An 18,279-nucleotide genomic window follows, 5' to 3' on the forward strand; every position below is an offset into this window, starting at 1 on the left:
ATTTTTGGCTGCGTTGGGTCTTCGTTGCTGCGCGCGGGCTTTCTCTAGTTGCATTGAGCAGGGGCTACTCTTCGCTGTGGTGCGTGGGCTTCTCATTGTGGTGGCTTTTGTTGTGGAGCACGGGCTCTAGGCACGCAGGCTCAGTAATTGTGGCTCGCGGGCTCTAGAGCGCAGGCTCAGTAGTTGTGGTGCACAGGTTTCGTTGCGCCGCAGCACGCGGGATCTTCCCAGACCAGGGCTCGAACCTGTGTCACCTGCATTGGCAGGCGGACGCTTAACCACTGTGCCCCCAGGGAAGCCCCTTTCACTTCTTAAGATGTGGCTACTAGATAATTTATAATCACCCCTGTGGCCCGTATTATATTTCTACTGGACAGCACTGTTACAGATACAATTATTACATTTCCTAAACTCTCCAAACCTCTCCCTCCCTCTGCACTTGCACCCATATTTCTTTTTGCCTAAGATATTCTCTGCAGGTCTCTGCCTGGGTTTTTTGTGCTTCAAGGTCCACCTGAAATGAGGCCCTTCCCATCCTCATTCCTTTCCTCCAGGCACACTGCCACTTCCTCATGCACTGCATTTTATGAGTAGCTCTTACACTTTCACATTATTTAATAATTGTTTGCATATTTCTCGCTCCTGGTGATTATGAGCGACTAGAGGTCCAGGCAGCGTTTTATTTATGTCTCCAGCACTCTAACAGTCCCCATGTCATCAAATGAACTTGTGAGTCATCTATTGAATAAAGATGATAGAAGAAACATCACAAGATAAAAGGTGATTGGCAAATAAGTTACTTAGAAAATAATTGTTTTAAGAAGTCCGAGGAGAGAAAGATTGTTTTAACTTCCTCTATTGACATTTATTCGGCAAATATTGTGGGGATGGTGAGAGAGAGGAGATAGCCCTGTGAATATGGTGCATTTGGGGAATCCTAAATCATTCTGTTTGGCGACAAAAGAGTGCAACCGAGTGAGAGCCAGGTGGAGACAGACGCAGGGAGTGAGGTGAGTCACCTGTTGGATTGCTGCCTGCAACGGAGGATGGATTGGTGGGGCTGGAGTGGAAAAAAATGAGGAAGAGACTCAAGACACATCTTGACAGGAGTTTTGACTGCACTCGGGAGGGGAAGGAGAAGGGTTCCAAGGGTTCCAGGGCCAAGCCCAGCTCATTCATGCAGTGTGCGTGTCCGTGACTTAATCTAATACCGTGGCTGATGACTTTGTCATTACAGTCAACAGTCTGAAGCTTTCCCAATATGAGCTGCTTTCTCAGCTGACAGAGAGTGACCCAGTGGTTAAGAGAATGGACTTTGGCGTCAGACCATCCACCACCCTAGCTTTCTGAGTTTAGGCAACTGAATTAATCTTTCTGGCCCTCAGTCTCCTCATCTGAAAAACAGTAACATGCCTATCTCACAGGGACGCTATGAGAATTAAATGAATTACCAAGGGGAAGGTTTCAGTTTGGTGCCTCCTTTGGAGCAGTTCCTAAATAAATCATAGCTATCACTGAAATTACCCTTCCTACCCTCCTTTCCTGTTTGGTTCTTCCTAAGCCCTGCTGAGTGAAAATGAAAAAGGTAGTAGTGGAAACTCCAAAACCAGAGCACAATTAAATATAAAAGGACGATTGGATCTGTTATTAACTTCTCTAAGGCAAGGAGCTGAGTAAATGGCTTTTATATCCGGAGGAAAGTAGATTGATCCATAAACCGTAATAGTATGTGACTCAAAAACACAACGTCTGCAAAATAGTGTGTCTACAGAAAAACCATGACATCAAAAGCACAGACCCCTAATAACACGCTCACCGATGTGCTCCTTAGCACACGATTTGAGAGCCTTCTCTCTCTCTCTCGTATGAAAACGGTAAGTGGAATCTTTTCTAAGTAACATTTGCAGGCTAAACAGACGCGAAACAGTTTGCAGAATCAGGGCTAAATGTCAGTTATAACGTGCATCACGGGCGTGGGACCCACACCTCTCCAGCCTTGCATGTTTAAGGCTGGCTTTTATTTTAAGCTTTAAAGAAAGTAGTTGTGGTAAAATAAATGTGAGATGCAGACCATGTGTCTTAGTATTTCAGTCCTCTCGTCTCTTGATTTGTATAAAAACTGCGTCTTTCAACAATTACTTTTTCAGATACTTTGTGATTCCTACCAATCCTGCAGAGTGCGTCCTAACCAAACGACAACCACGGGCAAAGTAACTCGAGGATCGAGAGCCTCCGCGGAAGGAAAACTCCCTCCGCTCCCACTTCGAAAGGCGGGTTTGCCTGTTTCCCTGCTGCAGCTCCGGTCCTGCCGGCAGCCCGCGGGCTCAGCCCGGCTTCTTCCCCGCCCCGAGTACCGCCGGGTCTCACACCAGGCGGGAGACCCCGCGCCCCCGAACCACACATCCCACCCAGCGGGAGTCCCGGCAGCGCTCAGCCTCCTTCTGCACCTCCCCCCGCTTCCTTTGGGCCTCCCGGTAGTCCCGGGCTGGCGATCTCTCGGCGCTCTGCGGCCCCACCTGTCGGTTGCTAGGAGGCGGGGAAGCGCAGGCGCGCTGGGGGCAGCCGCGCGGCTTGCCGGGCCGGCGGTCGCTCGGCGCTCCGCTGCCCCGCCTGTCTGTTCCTAGAAGGACGGGAGGCGCAGGCGCGCCGCGGGGCATGCCGGTCCGGCGGTTGCTCTGCGCTCCGCTGCCCCTCCTACCAGTTGCCAGGAGGCGGGGAGGCGCAGGCGCGCTGGGAGCGGCCGCGGGGCACGCTGGGCCGACGGTCGCTTGGCGTTCCGCTGCCCAGCCTGCGGGTTGCTAGGAGGCGGGACGCCGGCCCGGCCAAGGGTGCGGGCGCCGGGGCGTCTCCTCCCGGGGCCTGGCCCTGCTGAGGGCAGCGCGGCCGCCCGGTCCTGCGCGCGGCGATGGAGCCCGGAAAGGTGGGTGCGAACGCCGCGCGGGGAGGCCCGTCCCCCGCCGGGACCGTCCACCTCCTCGCGGGCGGAGGTCGCACCAGGGCCGGGACTGGAATTCTGGCTGCGCGTGCGACCGTGGGAAAGTTACCGACGTGTCTATTTCCCAGCGAATAAATCTGGACAGTACAAGTAGGATTGGATGAAGTTCTACAAAAAAAGTGCTTAAAATGGTGTTATTAACTCACTAACTGTGAACTGTAGTCGTTCCGCTTGTCTGTGGATTCCCGCTAAAAGACGAGGAATTTAGTTTGCATGCATTTCTTCGTACCTTCCCTCCTATTCCTTTTTTTTCCCCTATCATCCACTTGTATAATGTTAATAATATGGATTAGGAAGTTAGTGCCCTGGCTGCCCTCCATTTATTTTTAAGCTCACCAACTTCCTGACCGCTGTCGTCTTCTACACCGGTCCCTTACATTTTCTTTCCTTTTTTTTTTTTTTTTAAATTTTTGAATTTTATTTTATTTATTTTTTTATACAGCAGGTTCTTAGTAGTCATCCATTTTATGTTTTTTTCACACACACACACTGTATTTTATGTTTTTTTCACACACACACGCTGTATTTTATTTTTACAAGAGACAAATAAACTGACACCAAGCATTGTAAATGGATGACCACAGCAAAAGCAACGATTGCAATTACCAAACACGAAACATACTCATACTATGTCATAATATTGACATTCAGTCCAGTAATCCTCCACTGTAACAGCTCCTTTACTTTGCAGTGAAAATTGATTTGTATATTTTTTGCCTCTGAGTCCTTGTGGGATTTTTTTTTTTATTCAAACAGAAAGTCACAAAAATTATAATCATCCTCATCAGTTCACTCAGTCCCATGTAATTAATCTTTTTTCATCTTGATCTTTTGTTAGCACTTTTATGAATTCATCAGTTTTCCATTAGAGTTCTGAAAATGCTTATTCATTCAGTTCAGCAGTATAGTCAGTTACCAGTAGTCATCCATTTTATACACATCAGTGTATACATGTCAATCCCAATCTCCCAATTCATCCCACCACCACCCCCCCGCCGCTTTCACCCCTTGGTGTCCGTATCTATGTTCTCTACTTCTGTGTCTCAATTTCTGCCCTGTAAACCGGTTCATCTGTACCATTTTTCTAGGTTCCATATATATGCGTTAATATACGATATTTATTTTTCTCTTTCTGACTTATTTCACTCTGTATGGCAGTCTCTAGATCCATCCACATCTCTACAAATGACTCAATTTCGTTCGTTTTTATGGCTAATATTCCATTGTATATACGTACCACATCTTCTTTATCCCTTCATCTGTTGATGGACACTTAGGTTGCTTCCATGTCCTGGCTATTGTAAACAGTGCTGCAATGAACATTGGGGTGCATGTGTCTTTTTGAATTATGGTTTTCTCAGTGTATATGCCCAGTAGTGGGATTGCTGGGTCGTGTGGTAATTCTATTTTTAGTTTTTTAAGGAACCTCCACACTGTTCTCCATAGTGGCTGTATCAATTTACATTCCCACCAACAGTGCAAGAGGGTTCCCTTTTCTCCACACCCTCTGCAGCACTTGTTGTTTGTAGATTTTCTGACGATGCCCATTCTAACTGGTGTGAGGTGATACCTCATTGTAGTTTTTATTTGCATTTCTCTAATAATTAGTGATGTTGAGCAGCTTTTCATGTGCCTCTTGGCCATCTTTATGTCTTCTTTGGAGAAATGTCTATTTAGGTCTTCTGCCCATTTTTGGATTGGGTTGTTTGTTTTTTTACTATTGAGCTGCATGAGCTGTTTATATATTTTGGAGATTAATTCTTTGTCCGTTGATTTGTTTGCAAATATCTTCTCCCATTTTGAGGGTTGTCTTTTCGTCTTGTTTGTGGTTTCCTTTGCTGTGCAAAAGCTTTTAAGTTTCATTAGGTCCCATTTGTTTATTTTTGTTTTTATTTCCATTACTCTAGGAGGTGTTTCAAAAAAGATCTTGCTGTGGTGTATGTCAAAGAGTGTTCTTCCTATGTTTTCCTCTAAGAGTTTTATAGTGTCCGGTGTTACATTTAGGTCTCTAATCCATTTTGAGTTTATTTTTGTGTATGGTGTTAGGGAGTGTTCTAATTTCATTCTTTTACATGTAGCTGTCCAGTTTTCCCAGCACCACTTATTGAAGAGACTGCCTTTTTTCCATTGTATATCCTTGCCTCCTCTGTCATAGATTAGTTGACCATAGGTGCGTGGGTTTATCTCTGGGCTTTCTATCTTTCCTTTGATCTATATTTCCGTTTTTGTGCCAGTACCATATTGACTTGATTACTGTAGCTTCATAGTATAGTCTGAAGTCAGGGAGTCTTATTCTTCCAGCTCCATTTTTTTCCCTCAAGACTGCTTTGGCTATTGAGGGTCTTTTGTGTCTCCATACAAATTTTAAGATTTTTTGTTCTAGTTCTGTAAAAAATGCCATTGGTAATTTGTTAGGGATTGCATTGAATCTGTAGATTGCTTTGGGTAGTATAGTCATTTTCACAATATTGATTCTTCCAATCCAAGAACTTGGTATATCTCTACATCTGTTTGTATCACCTTTAATTTCTTTCATCAGTGTCTTATAGTTTTCTGCATACAGGTCTTTTGTCTCCTTAGGTAGGTTTATTCCTAGGTATTTTATTCTTTTTGTTGCAAGGGCTAATGGGAGTGTTTCCTTAATTTCTCTTTCAGATTTTTCATCATTAGTGTATAGGAATGCAAGAGATTTCTGTGCATTAATTTTGTATCCTGCAACTTTACCAAATTCATTGGTTAGGTCTAGTAGTTTTCTGGTGGCATCTTTAGGATTCTCTATGTATGGTATCATGTCATCTGCAAATAGTGACAGTTTTACTTCTTCTTTTCCAATTTGTATTCCTTTTATTTCTTTTTCTTCTCTGATTGCCATGGCTAGGACTTCCAAAACTATGTTGAATAATAGTGGTGAGGGTGGACATCCTTGTCTTGTTCCTGATCTTAGAGGAAATGCTTTCAGTTTTTCACCATTGAGAATGATGTTTGCTGTGGGTTTCTTGTATATGGCCTTTATTATGTTGAGGTAGGTTCCCTCTATGCCCACTTTCTGGAGAGTTTTTATCATAAATGGGTGTTGAATTTTGTCAAAAGCTTTTTCTGCATCTATTGAGATGATCATATGGTTTTTATTCTTCAATTTGTTAATATGGTGCATTACATTGATTGATTTGCATATATTGAAGAATCCTTGCATCCCTGGGATAAATCCACTTGATCATGATGTATGATCCTTTTAATGTGTTGTTGGATTCTGTTTGCTAGTATTTTGTTGAGGATTTTTCCATCTATATTCATCAGTGATATTGGCCTGTAGTTTTCTTTCTTTGTGACATCTTTGTCTGGTTTTGGTATCAGGGTGATGGTGGCCTCATAGAATGAGTTTGGGAGTGTTCCTTCCTCTGCAATTTTTTGTAAGAGGTTGAGGAGGATGGGTGTTAGCTCTTCTCTAAATGTTTGATAGATTCACCTGTGAAGCCATCCGGTCCTGGACTTTTGTTTGTTGGAAGATTTTTAATCACAGTTTCAATTTCATTGCTTTTGATTGGTCTGTTCATATTTTCTGTTTCTTCCTGGTTCAGTCTTGGAAGGTTATACCTTTCTAAGAATTTGTCCATTTCTTCCAGGTTGTCCATTTTATTTGCATAGAGTTGCTTGTAGTGGTCTCTTAGGATGCTTTGTATTTCTGCGGTGTCTGTTGTAACTTCTCCTTTTTCATTTCTAATTTTATTGATTTGAGTCCTCTCCCTCTTTTTCTTGATGAGTCTGCCTAATGGTTTATCAATTTTCCTTATCTTCTCAAAGAACCAGCTTTTAGTTTTATTGATCTTTGTTATCATTTTCTTTGTTTCTATTTCATTTATTTCTGCTCTCATCTTTATGATTTCTTTCCTTCTGCTAATTTTGGGTTTTGTTTGTTCTTCTTTCTCTAGTTCCTTTAGGTGTAAGGTTAGATTGTTTATTTGAGATTTTTCTTGTTTCATGAGGTAGGCTTGTATAGCTATAAACTTTCCTCTTAGAACTGCTTTTGCCACATCCCATAGGTTTTGGATCGTCGTGTTTTCATGGTCATTTGTCTCTAGGTATTTTTTGATTTCCTCTTTGACTTCTTCAGTGATCTCTTGGTTATTTAGTAACGTATTGTTTAGCCTCCATGTGTTTGTGTTTTTTACGTTTTTTTCCCTGTAATTGATTTCTAATCTCATAGCGTTGTGGTCAGAAAAGATGCTTGATATGATTTCAATTTTCTTAAATTTACTGAGGCTTGATTTATGACCCAAGATGTGATCTATCCTGGAGAATGTTCCGTGCGCACTTGAGAAGAAAGTATAATCTGCTGTTTTTGGATAGAATTTCTTATAAATACCAATTAAATCTATGTGGTCTATTGTGTCATTTAAAGCTTGTGTTTCCTTATTAATTTCCTGTTTGTATGATCTGTCCATTGGTGTAAGTGAGGTGTTAAAGTCCCCCACTTTTTTTGTGTTACTGTCGATTTCCTCTTTTATAGCTGTTGGCAGTTGCCTTATGTATTGAGGTGCTCCTATGTTGGGTGCATATATATTTATAATTGTTATATCTTCTTCTTGGATTGTTCCCTTGATCATTATGTAGTGTCCTTCCTTGTCTCTTGTAACATTCTTTATTTTAAAGTCTATTTTATCTGATATGAGTATTGCTACTCCAGCTTTCATTTGATTTCCATTTGCATGGAATATCTTTTTCCATCCTCTCACTTTCAGTCTGTATGTGTCCCTAGGTCTGAAGTGGGTCTCTTGTAGACAGCATATATATGAGTCTTGTTTTTGTATCCATTCAGTAAGCCTGTGTCTTTTGGTTGGAGCATTTAATCCACGCACGTTTAAGGTAATTATCGATATGTATGTTCCTATGACCATTTTCTTAATTGTTTTGGGTTTGTTTTTGTAGGTCCTTTTCTTCTCTTGTGTTTCCCACTTAGAGAAGTTCCTTTAGCATTTGTTGTAGAGCTGGTTTGGTGGTGCTGAATTCTCTTAGCTTTTGCTTGTTTGTAAAACTTTTGATTTCTCCGTCGAATCTGAATGAGATCCTTGCTGGGTAGAGTAATCTTGGTTGTAGGTTCTTCCCTTTCATCACTTTAAGTATATCATGCCACTCTCTTTGGCTTGTAGAGTTTCTGCTGAGAAATCAGCTGTTAACCTTATGGGAGTTCCCTTGTATGTTATTTGTCGTTTTTCCCTTGCTGCTTTCAATAAGTTTTCTTTGTCTTTAATGTTTGCCAGTTTGATTATTATGTGTCTCGGCATGTTTCTCCTTTGGTTTATCCTGCCTGGGACTCTCTGTGCTTCCTGGACTTGGGTGGCTATTTCCTTTCCCATGTTAGGGAAGTTTTCGACTATAATCTCTTCAAATATTTTCTCTGGTCCTTTCTCTCTCTCTTCTCCTTCTGGGACCGCTATAATGCGAATGTTGTTGCGTTTAATGTTGTCCCAGAGGTCTCTTAGGCTGTCTTCATTTCTTTTCATTCTTTTTTCTTTATTCTGCTCCGCAGCAGTGAATTCCACCATTCTGTTTTCCAGGTCACTTATCTGTTCTTCTGCCTCAGTTATTCTGCTATTGATTCCTTCTAGTGTAGTTTTCATTTCAGTTATTGTATTGTTCATCTCTGTTTGTTTGTTCTTTAATTCTTCTAGATCTTTGTTAAACATTTCTTGCATCTTCTCGATCTTTGCCTCCATTCTTTTTCGGTCCTGGATCATGTTCACTATCATTATTCTGAATTATTTTTCTGGAAGGTTGCCTAACTCCACTTCATTTAGTTGTTTTTCTGGGGTTTTATCTTGTTCCTTCATCTGGTACATAGCCCTCTGCCTTTTCATCTTGTCTGTCTTTCTGTGAATGTGGTTTTTGTTCCACAGGCTGCAGGATTGTAGTTCTTCTTGCTTCTGCTGTCTCCCCTCTGGTGGATGAGGCTGTCTAAGAGGCTTGTGCCAGTTTCCTGAGGGGAGGGGCTGGTGGTGGGTAGAGCTGGCTGTTGCTCTGGTGGGCAGAGCTCAGTAAAACTTTAATGGGCTTGTCTGCTGATGGGTGGGGCTGGGTTCCCTCCCTGCTGGTTGTTTGGCCTGAGGCAACCCAACACTGGAGCCTACCCAGGCTCTTTGGTGGGGCTAATGGCAGACTCTGGGAGGGCTCACGCCAAGGAGTACTTCCCAGAACTTCTGCTGCCAGTGTCCTTGTCCTCACAGTGAGACAGAGCCACCCCCCAACTCTGCAGAAGACCCTCCAACAGTAGCAGGTAGGTCTGGTTCAGTCTCTCCTGGGGTCACTGCTCCTTCCCCTGGGTCCCAATGCGCACACTACTTTGTGTGTGCCATCCAAGAGTGGAGTCTCTGTTTCCCCCAGTCCTGTCGAAGTCCTGCAATCAAATCCCGCTAGCCTTCAAAGTCTGATTCTCTAGGAATTCCTCCTCCCATTGCCAGACCCCCAGGTTGGGAAGCCTGACCTTCACTCAGAACCTTCACTCCAGTGGGTGGACTTCTGTGGTATAAGTGTTCTCCAGTCTGTGAGTCACCCACCCAGCAGTTATGGGATTTGATTTTATTGTGATTGTGCCCTTCCTACTGTCTGATTGTGGCTTCTCCTTTGTCTTTGGATGTGGGGTATCTTTTTTGGTGAGTTCCAGTTTCTTCCTGTCGATGATTGTCCAGCAGTTAGTTGTGATTCCGGAGTTCTCGCAAGAGGGAGTGAGAGCATGTCCTTCTACTCTGCCATCTTGAACCAATCTCTCTACATTTTCATAAGTTATTCCATAACTTAAGTTTCCTGTGATTTGTTTATAGGACGTTTTAAAAGTTGTGTTAACCAAAATTTTAGAAATGGAGACTTGATTGAGATAAAAACGTGTTTATTTGGCGTTTGTTATGACTGCAGCCCGGGAGACACAGATTCAAACTCTTGAACTGTGTTCTCTCAGCTGCAAAGTGAGGGAGGCTTATAAAGGCAAAACGGTTAGCTACATGAGTTGTTTGTCAAGAATTATCATTGGAGCTTGGAAGAAGTGAGGGCTTGGTTGGGGTCCTTGCAGCTGGCAGGTGCTGTTCTGATGACTGGTGGTGTTCTTGGGTCTGGTGCAGTTCAGGAAAAGTTCAAGTTCTCAGTGGTGCAGGTATGTGTCTGAGACCAGATCCTCAATGGCCACCGCTTTTGTTTGCCTGAACTGGGATCACTCCATTATAATGTCGGTTTGTCGTCAGTTATCGTATGGTGATTATGTAAGCAGTGTTCACTGCAGAGCTATGTAGTGTGATTGGATCAGGGAGGACATCGAGCAATGTGAACACGTATACACCTATATATACAGGTAAGTAGGAGGGGTATGTCTGTATTTAGGTTACCCTTAGATAAGGAGGTCGGAGGTTCTGCTGTTCAGGCAGCTCTGCTGGGGTTTTCTTTTGTTTTCAGGGTGGGGTTTATTCCTCTCGCAGGAGGAGATGCTGCCTGCCTACTTGGAGTGTCAATTTTAATTTACTTGCCTGCCTGCCTCACAGGGCAGGACCCTGGCTGAGTGGAGGGCACAGGGCCGGGGCTCCTGGTCTGAAGTGCTGTGGTCTCACGTACACGGGGTGTGCGTGGAGTTTCTGGGGATATGTGTGACACATGGGGTTGTGATGGGCACAAGGAGCTCTGTGTCATTTTACAGCTTGAAAAATTTAAAAGAGAAAAAAGAAAGGAAAGAAAGAAAAGCTTCAGGATGAAGTAAGGCCCGAAGCTGGGTTTTTGTTGGTGAAAATGGAAGAGGCGGCCGGGAAGTCCTGGGGTCTCTGGTGATCTGTTGCCTTCAGGTGTTTTTATTCTATTGGCCTCAGTAACACAATCACAGCCGTTAAGAGCCCCGTTTCCCACACACTCGTCACAGAGGCTACCCGCTCCACAAGCAGCGCATGCTTTCTGTCGGGTTTGGGCTGTTTGTTTGGAAACGGTCACGTATTAAACCTCTCTAAAGAGCAGTTAACTTGAGAGAGAAAACATTTTAAAGTTCAGCAGCTGCAGGTTATAGCTATGCTAACTGCCGCTGACCATCTTCACCATGTCTTACTGTGGACCCCTTTTGTTAAATCGACCAATTTATCAGAAAAGAATACGTGTTCCAGTGACAGCAGAGCACGATGCACTTTCTGGTTGTACTTTGTAGATTCTTGACCTGGTTGCTTTTTATTTATTTCTCCTTAGAGTGTTTATGAGCTGTTGTGAATTTTTTTTGCTTCCCTCATTTTCACATCAACAGGAAAATTTTTGATGGCTGATCCGTGAATATGTTTTCATTTTCATTTGTACTCCATTTGCTTTAAATTTTAAACACACCAAATCGCCCTGTATTTGTGCGCTTAAGGCAGAGTTTCTCAAAGAGAAATGAGGTAGTCAGGGTAGATTTATCTTGTTCTCTGTGAGAAACCATCCTTGGTGGTTTTTGTGATTTATCACCCCATGCACGTGGCCGGAGCCCCGTGTTGTGGGCTTGTGTGCTCTTAGCACCTGAAGAGGCACCTGCCCGGCACAGATCCCACCGAGGAGTCCGCCCTGAGTCCACTGAGGGGTGGTGGGGCTGGGTGCCTGCAGTGGGCCCGAGCCTCGGGGCAGCATGAATATGAAGTAGCCTGTGATCATTTGTGGGTAATTTTAAAAAATCGGTGTTCGTATTGCCTTTTATTCTTGTAGATAGACAGTAATTTCTGGCATACCGAGGATTGCCATTGACTAAAATGGTCTGATGAAAAAGCAGCTCACTGGAGCATAAAAAATTAGATATTTTAAACTTTAAAAATTCTAACTCTATACTTTTCTTTTTAGAGAAGAACCAAAGATGATACTTGGAAAGAAGATGAGCTCAGAAAACACCTTTGGGTAATATATTTTAAAGATTTGGGAAAAAAGATTTGAGTTGGGGTCTGTTTGGACCCTGGATGGTCATCTTGCACAGTGTTACCGGGTTCTCAGCTCTGCACAACTTTGCTTACATGTGGCTCATTTCAGAGGTGGTTTGGCTCAGAGATGAAGCCGTGTGGTTAATTGCTCTGGAACCGTCTTGGATCGGGTTTTCCGGCCCAGCTCGGCCCAGCATCCCACCAGTCGGGTTCCTGTCCGCGGTCAGAGCTCGGGCCTTGTGTGTGAGTGCGTGTGCGCGTGTGTGGTCTGTGTGCGTGTGTGTGCGGGGCTGAGGGGTTGCGATCAAGAGCTCCTGAGAGGGGGCTTCCCCGGCGGTCCGGCGGTGTTTCAGACTCCGTGCTTCCAGTGCGGGGGGCTCGTGTTCGATCCTTGGTCATGGAACTAAGATCCCGCATGCTGCGCAGCATGGCCAGAAAAAGACCTCCTGAGAGTTTCCGACGAGGTCCTTGTTCCTTGAGGGGGGCCCCGGCGGATAGTGTCCCGGAGACTTTCCCGCACCGCCTCAGCGCCCCTTTCTTTTCTTTCTGACCCACGTAGCACTTGAGGTTTGATTTGCCAGCACACCGGGACGTCCCTGTAAGTGGGCGCCTCGCCAGCCGCGGGCTGCCAAGCTGACCCCACTTCTGCGGGTTCCAGGGTCTGCGTCCTGGCCCGTCCTGCCGGGCGGGGAGCAGTGGACGCCGGTGCTTCTCAGGGCCCTTCAGTGAGTGCGAGCCTGGCTTCAGAGCCCCGCTGTCCTTCTCTTGCGCAGGCCGCTGCATCAGCCAGGCCCACGGAGGAGACGAGGCCCAGAGCCGGGAAGCCGCGGAGGGAGGCCGAGGCGGACCGGGCGGACCGCCAAGAGCGCAGAGCCAGCGCCCCGGACCGTGACGCCGAGGACAGAGAGAGCGCGGCCGAGAGGGACGGCCAGGCTGCCAGGGAGCGCCCCGGCGGGGACAGGGTCAGGGACGAGCCGCGGGACAGCAGGAAGGACAGGGCCCGGCCGAAGGAGCAACACCGGCAGCGGGACGCGGAGAAGCCCCACGGCCGAGGGAAGGAGCGCGAGAGGGACCGGGCGCGGCCGGAGGAGCTGAGGCAGGTGGCGGCGCACCCCGGCCCGCTGGGCCGCGACCGCGACCGCCGCAGGGACCGCGACAGGCCCGAGCGCAGGCGGGCAGGTCTGTGTCTCGGGCGCACGTTCCTCCTCGGAGGTGTCCCCTTCCCGCTGGTTTTCTCTCCTGGTTTTCGTGATGGTCTCGGCTTTGGCTGTGAAGTCGGAGGCCCCGGTGGTGCACGCGTGTGCACTTTGCACTCTTTTCTTTCGGGTTTTTTAAAAACTCATTTCAGTGAACAAAAGGAGTAACAGTTTTCTCATTATTTGCTGGAGTTTTACTATTGAAATATATTTTAGGTTTATTACCTCAATAGATCTCAATCCACGTTGTAAATAAACAAAAATAATGCTCTTTGATAAAAAAGAATTCCTCAAAAGTGTCAGATTTAAGCCGTATTTAAATATTATTTGTCCAAATTCCTAGGAATTCTAAGGTAGAGGTACATACTTTTTCCTCCCCAAAATGGAAATAAGCATCTTCATTATTTTTTATTATGCAAATAGTGTCTGCTTCCTATAAAAAAATTCAAACTAGCCAACATAAACAAAAAAGGAACATATGGGAAGAACATGTAGTGACTCTCAGAATCCTCAGGCTGTGAACACGATGGGACCAGGACCTCGGTTCGTGGTCCCGGTTGGCATGTGTCCCTCCTGTGCAGGGGCTCAGGCCCTAAGGACCTGAGCGTGCATCTCTGCCGGGCCGAGTGCTGGGGCACGGCTGGGGTTAAGAGGGTTATCTCTAATTAAGTTTAACACTGACTACCTTACTATCCATTGCCTCTCTTTAGGATTATTATTTTGATGTTCTTGGTATTTTTAAATTAAATTAAATTTTTTATTTTTAAAATAAATTTATTTATTTATTTATTTATGGCTGCGTTGGGTCTTTGTTGCTGTGCGCAGGCTTTCTCTAGTTGCGGCGAGCGGCAGCTACTCTTCGTTCCTCTGTGTGGGCTTCTCATTGCAGTGGCTTCTCTTGTTGCAGAGCACGGGCTCTAGGCACGCGGGCTTCAGTAGTTGTGGCACGTGGGCTTCAGTAGTTGTGGCACGTGGGCTCAGTAGTTGTGGCACGTGGGCTTCAGTAGTTGTGGCACACAGGCTCAGTTGTTGTGGCACATGGGCTCAGTAGTTGTGGCTCGTGGGCTCTAGGCATGTGGGCTTCAGTAGCTGTGGCATGCGGGCTCAGTAGCTGTGGTGCGCAGGCTCAGTAGCTGTGGCACATGGGCTTCAGTAGTTGTGGCACGCAGGCTCAGTAGTTGTGGCACGTGGGCTCAGTAGTTGTGGCTCGTGGGCTCTAGGCATGCAGGCTTCAGTAGCTGTGGCATGTGGGCTCGGTAGTTGTGGCGCACGGGCTCAGTAGTTGTGGCTCGCGGGCTCTAGAGCACGGGCTCAGTAGTTGTGGCTCGCGGGCTCTAGAGCACAGGCTCAGTAGTTGTGGTGCACAGGCTTAGTTGCTCCATGGCATGTGGGATCTTCCTGGACCAGGGCTCGAACCCGTGTCCCCTGCACTGGCAGGTGGACTCCTAAACACTGCGCCCCCAGGGAAGCCCGGTACTTTTTAGTAATACAGTCTGTTTTGGTTTCAGATCAGTCCTTTGGTCTGCTGCCTGATCTGGTTTTTCAGTGCAGTGTTGAGTGGGCTGTTCTGGAGAGACTCATTGCACAACTAGACTCTTGACAGTCCTCCCTCCTCCCCTGGTTGTTTTCGTGCCTCTTCCCTCGTCTCCTCTGTGTCTCCCCTGGATCCCCAGGGCCCTCCCTTCCTTCTTTAGGTCAGAAATCCTGGGGATCATCCTGACCCCCCACTCTTTCTCTTCCAGTCTCTCGGAACCCAGCCCTTCACTCCTGTCTCCCCCCAGGGGAACCCCCACTGGTTGTTTTGATCTCGTGTACCCCAGGCTCTTAGAAAGTGGTCAGGTTTGGTGAATACTTTTGGAGTGAATGAACTTTGTTTCGATGATATCTGTATGTTGAATTTTGTCCTCACCTTTAAAAATGTGGATTCTTTTAGTTTTAAGCCTAATAACTTGGTACAAATTCAAAAGTGAAAGTCTAGTTTTTCACTACTGAGTGGGGCTGCAGGCGTCAGCAGTGAGTGAGGTGGTTCTATTGGGTTCCCCCGTGGCAGGGAGAGATCATGGGGTGGGGTGGGTGCCAGCTTCAGCCTCACCCACCTGCATCACAGGGCCTCCTGCATCCATGTGCCCCAGGCAGCGGGGCTGTGGGAGACCCGGGGCGGTTCATCCGAAGCCGGCTTTTCCCTGCGGATGAACGTCTGCCCAGCTGGACTGGACTTTGCTTCCCTGAGCATCTCAGTCCAGGGCAGGAGCTCTAAAGGCCTGTGTTTGGGCTGGGGCCCCTCTCGGGTTCCCAGGCGTTCCTCTGACACGCTTTCCAGGTTTCCTTCTTCTTTATTCCATTTTAAGTTTAGATTCTAGAACTTTCCATTCTTGAGATTGGAGAATGTGTTTTAATTAAAGAATATGTTTTCAAATGTGTTATTGTGTGATATCTATAGTAAAGACTGCAGCAGGATGTTAGAAGATATTTTTGATCTGCTAAAGTTTGAGAATGTTAAAAGTCTGTTTTATTTTTGTAGTAAGTAAAGCAAGAATTGCAGAGGAGGAACGGAGAGATGAAGACTCTGAGAGAGGAGATGAGAAGAGAGAAAGAAGATACCGAGAAAGAAAGGTACGCAGGGCGAGGCCTAGGAGGGGCTCCAGCTGCAAAGCTCAGGGCGCTCAGGCAGGGGTGTTAGAGGGCTTCTGGAAAAATACTGTAAAACAGAATCTAAGACCTAAAACAGTTCTCAGGCACTAAGTTCTCACAGTCAAGTGTGTTTCTCCAATTCCAAGAGTAAACCTTGGTAATCTTGGAAAATTTACAAAATGCAAATAATAATAAGAAAAAAAATAAAAAACAAAGATAATTACTGATAATGTTTAGATATATGTCCTATAGGTTTATGTGCATATATTCATATATGTGTATGTGTTTGTATATGTACATAGAAACTTTATTTTCTTAAGTTGGATTTTTACTGTTTTATAACTGGTTTTACTGTTTTATGACTGTTTAATACATTTTGAGCATTTTTTCTAAGCTATCATATCTGTCTGTAGTATTTTAATGGCTGCATAATACAGTATTCAATGATGTTTTCTGGACACATCTGCTTTTTTTGGATACTTACGTTGCTTCTAAATTTTTTTTGTATTGTAAAAACATCCATGGTGTAAACTTTTTGCATTTATTCATAATTATTTCCTTATGATTAATTTCTGGAAGTGAACTTGCTAGATCAAAGTAAGTGTTACCCCATTTGTTTTACATTAGACTGTAATTGTTCATATCATCAGAGTGTGATTCCCCATGTCCTAAGCAGCAACTGGGCATTATCATAATTTTTAACATTTGCTAATTTGATTCAGAAGCAGAGGGCATTTTTAAAAAATACTTATTTTTATTTATTTATTTATTTGGTTGTGCTGGGTCTTAGTTGCGGCAGGTAGGCTCCTTAGCTGTGGCTCGCTGGCTTATTAGTTGTGGCATGTAACTCTTAGTTGCGGCATGCATGTGAGATCTATTTCCCCGACCAGGGATCGAACCTGGGCCCCCTGCATTGGGAGCACAGAGTCTTATCCACTGGACCACCAGGGAAGTCCCCAAAGGGCATTTTATAAAAAGGTTTATTGTCCTATTATTAGTTACTACCTGTGTATGTCTGTGTACTTGTCTAGCAGGGTGTATTGTTAACTTTAAGAGTACTTTAAAGATGAACTCTCTGCTAGTTATATATGTCAGTGTTCTGTTTGTTTTACTGTGCAATCGTTATTTTTATAAGTAAGTTTAAAGTTATGAAGTAGTCAGGTCTGTCTTTCCTTATTTCTGTTGTTGTTGTGATGCTTGGAGAGCCCTCTTCACCACACTGGTGTCATGTAAGGAGTCGCCTGTGTTTTGTTCTGGGTCCTCATAATTTTTTAACGGTAAATCTTTAATTCCCTTAGAATTCAGTCTGTGATGGGTGTGCAGGAATCTAACTTCACACCTGAGGAGCTTCTCCATGTTTCTGTTTGGGAAGGTTATCCTGGTGGCCATGGGCAGAGCAGGTGGGGGCTGTGGGGTGGTCCACAGAGGGGTGGAGGGGATGGGACCACGGGGAACAGAGGCGGAGGAGGCCCTGAGTGGACGGAGAAGGATGGTTCAGTTTGGGTCCTGTTGAGACGTGGTGGTGATGCTCCCCAAACCGGGCGCTCACGACCCACCGTACAAGCTCGCAGCTCGCGGCCTTGTGGCCTCGGCACCCGTGGTCACTGGACATCCCTGGGGGCTTGGGGGATGCAGGGACGGCTGAACCATCTCCCTGCAGGTGGGGGCAGACCTGTGAGCTGTGTGCCATGAAGAGAGGCGCAGTGTGCGCCCACGGAAGCGGATGTCCTTCCAGACAAGTCACATGGCTCTCTCAGGAGGGCCTTGCGTGTTGGTAGCGCTCAGGACGCGGGGGAGCCGAGGCGAGGGCGGCAGGAAGGGCAAGGGTGTCCGCCATGCGGAGGAAGCGGGACGATGCTCCTCCTTAGGGCGAGGCTGCTGGCTGCGGTGTCTGTTGTCGTGTGTGTGTGCGTGTGCGTGTGTGTGTGCGTGTGTGTGTGTGTGTGTGTGGTCTGCGCGGTTTCCTTTCCCGTCACCAGGTGAGTATGGGAAGGTGCGGCAGGACAGGGGAGCGAGAGCCAGGGGAGCTCTGTGTCTTCCCCTGTGTTTGCTGTAATGTGTATATAAGACAGCAGGCGTCTGTTTTATACGCTCATGTGTTTTTCAATGTCACGTTCAAAGTTGCAGTACGGTGACAGCAAAGACAATCCTCTCAAGTATTGGCTCTGTAAAGAAGAAGGTGAAAGACGACACAGGAAGCAGAAAGAACCAGACCGAGAAAAGAAACATCGAGAAAAAAGCAGCACAAAGGAGAAAAGAGAGAAGTATTCAAAAGAAAAAAGCAGTTCATTCTCTGACAAGGAAGGGGAAGAAAGGCATAAAGAAAAGCGCCATAAGGAAGGCTTCCGTGTGGATGAGGAGAAGCACCGAGGCAGCGTGCACGAGAAGGAGGAGCACAGGAGGCGGGAGGCCGAGGTACCGTTTCCCGACCGTCCAGCTCCTTTAGGGAAAGGTGCATCGGGACGCAGCCAGGTGATGGGCTTGTTGCCTAAAGGTGGTGACCTTGGTGAAAACCTGATTCAGGTCTGTATTCCGTGATCAGTGTGCGGAGATTACTGAT

The 18,279-nt window shown here is 45.9% G+C and overlaps 1 protein-coding gene across 2 annotated transcripts in view; it reads left to right on the top strand.

Annotated features, from left to right (window-relative positions):
- The first annotated feature begins 2,770 nt into the window (after nucleotides 1–2,770).
- Nucleotides 2,771–18,279, top strand: part of DYNC2I1 (dynein 2 intermediate chain 1) — a 48,428-nt gene continuing 32,919 nt past the window's right edge. Inside the window, exons 1-5 of one of the 2 annotated variants that reach the window (XM_061199011.1) lie at nucleotides 2,771–2,920; nucleotides 11,819–11,872; nucleotides 12,666–13,071; nucleotides 15,610–15,701; nucleotides 17,841–18,134. In XM_061199011.1, the coding sequence (XP_061054994.1) occupies nucleotides 2,906–2,920; nucleotides 11,819–11,872; nucleotides 12,666–13,071; nucleotides 15,610–15,701; nucleotides 17,841–18,134 (861 nt within the window). In that variant the 5' untranslated portion in view covers nucleotides 2,771–2,905. The other variant, XM_061199012.1, reaches the window with a different exon arrangement.

The sequence above is a fragment of the Eubalaena glacialis genome, chromosome 8 (genome assembly GCF_028564815.1).
Source record: "Eubalaena glacialis isolate mEubGla1 chromosome 8, mEubGla1.1.hap2.+ XY, whole genome shotgun sequence".
In the NCBI taxonomy this organism is placed as follows: Eukaryota; Metazoa; Chordata; class Mammalia; order Artiodactyla; family Balaenidae; genus Eubalaena; species Eubalaena glacialis.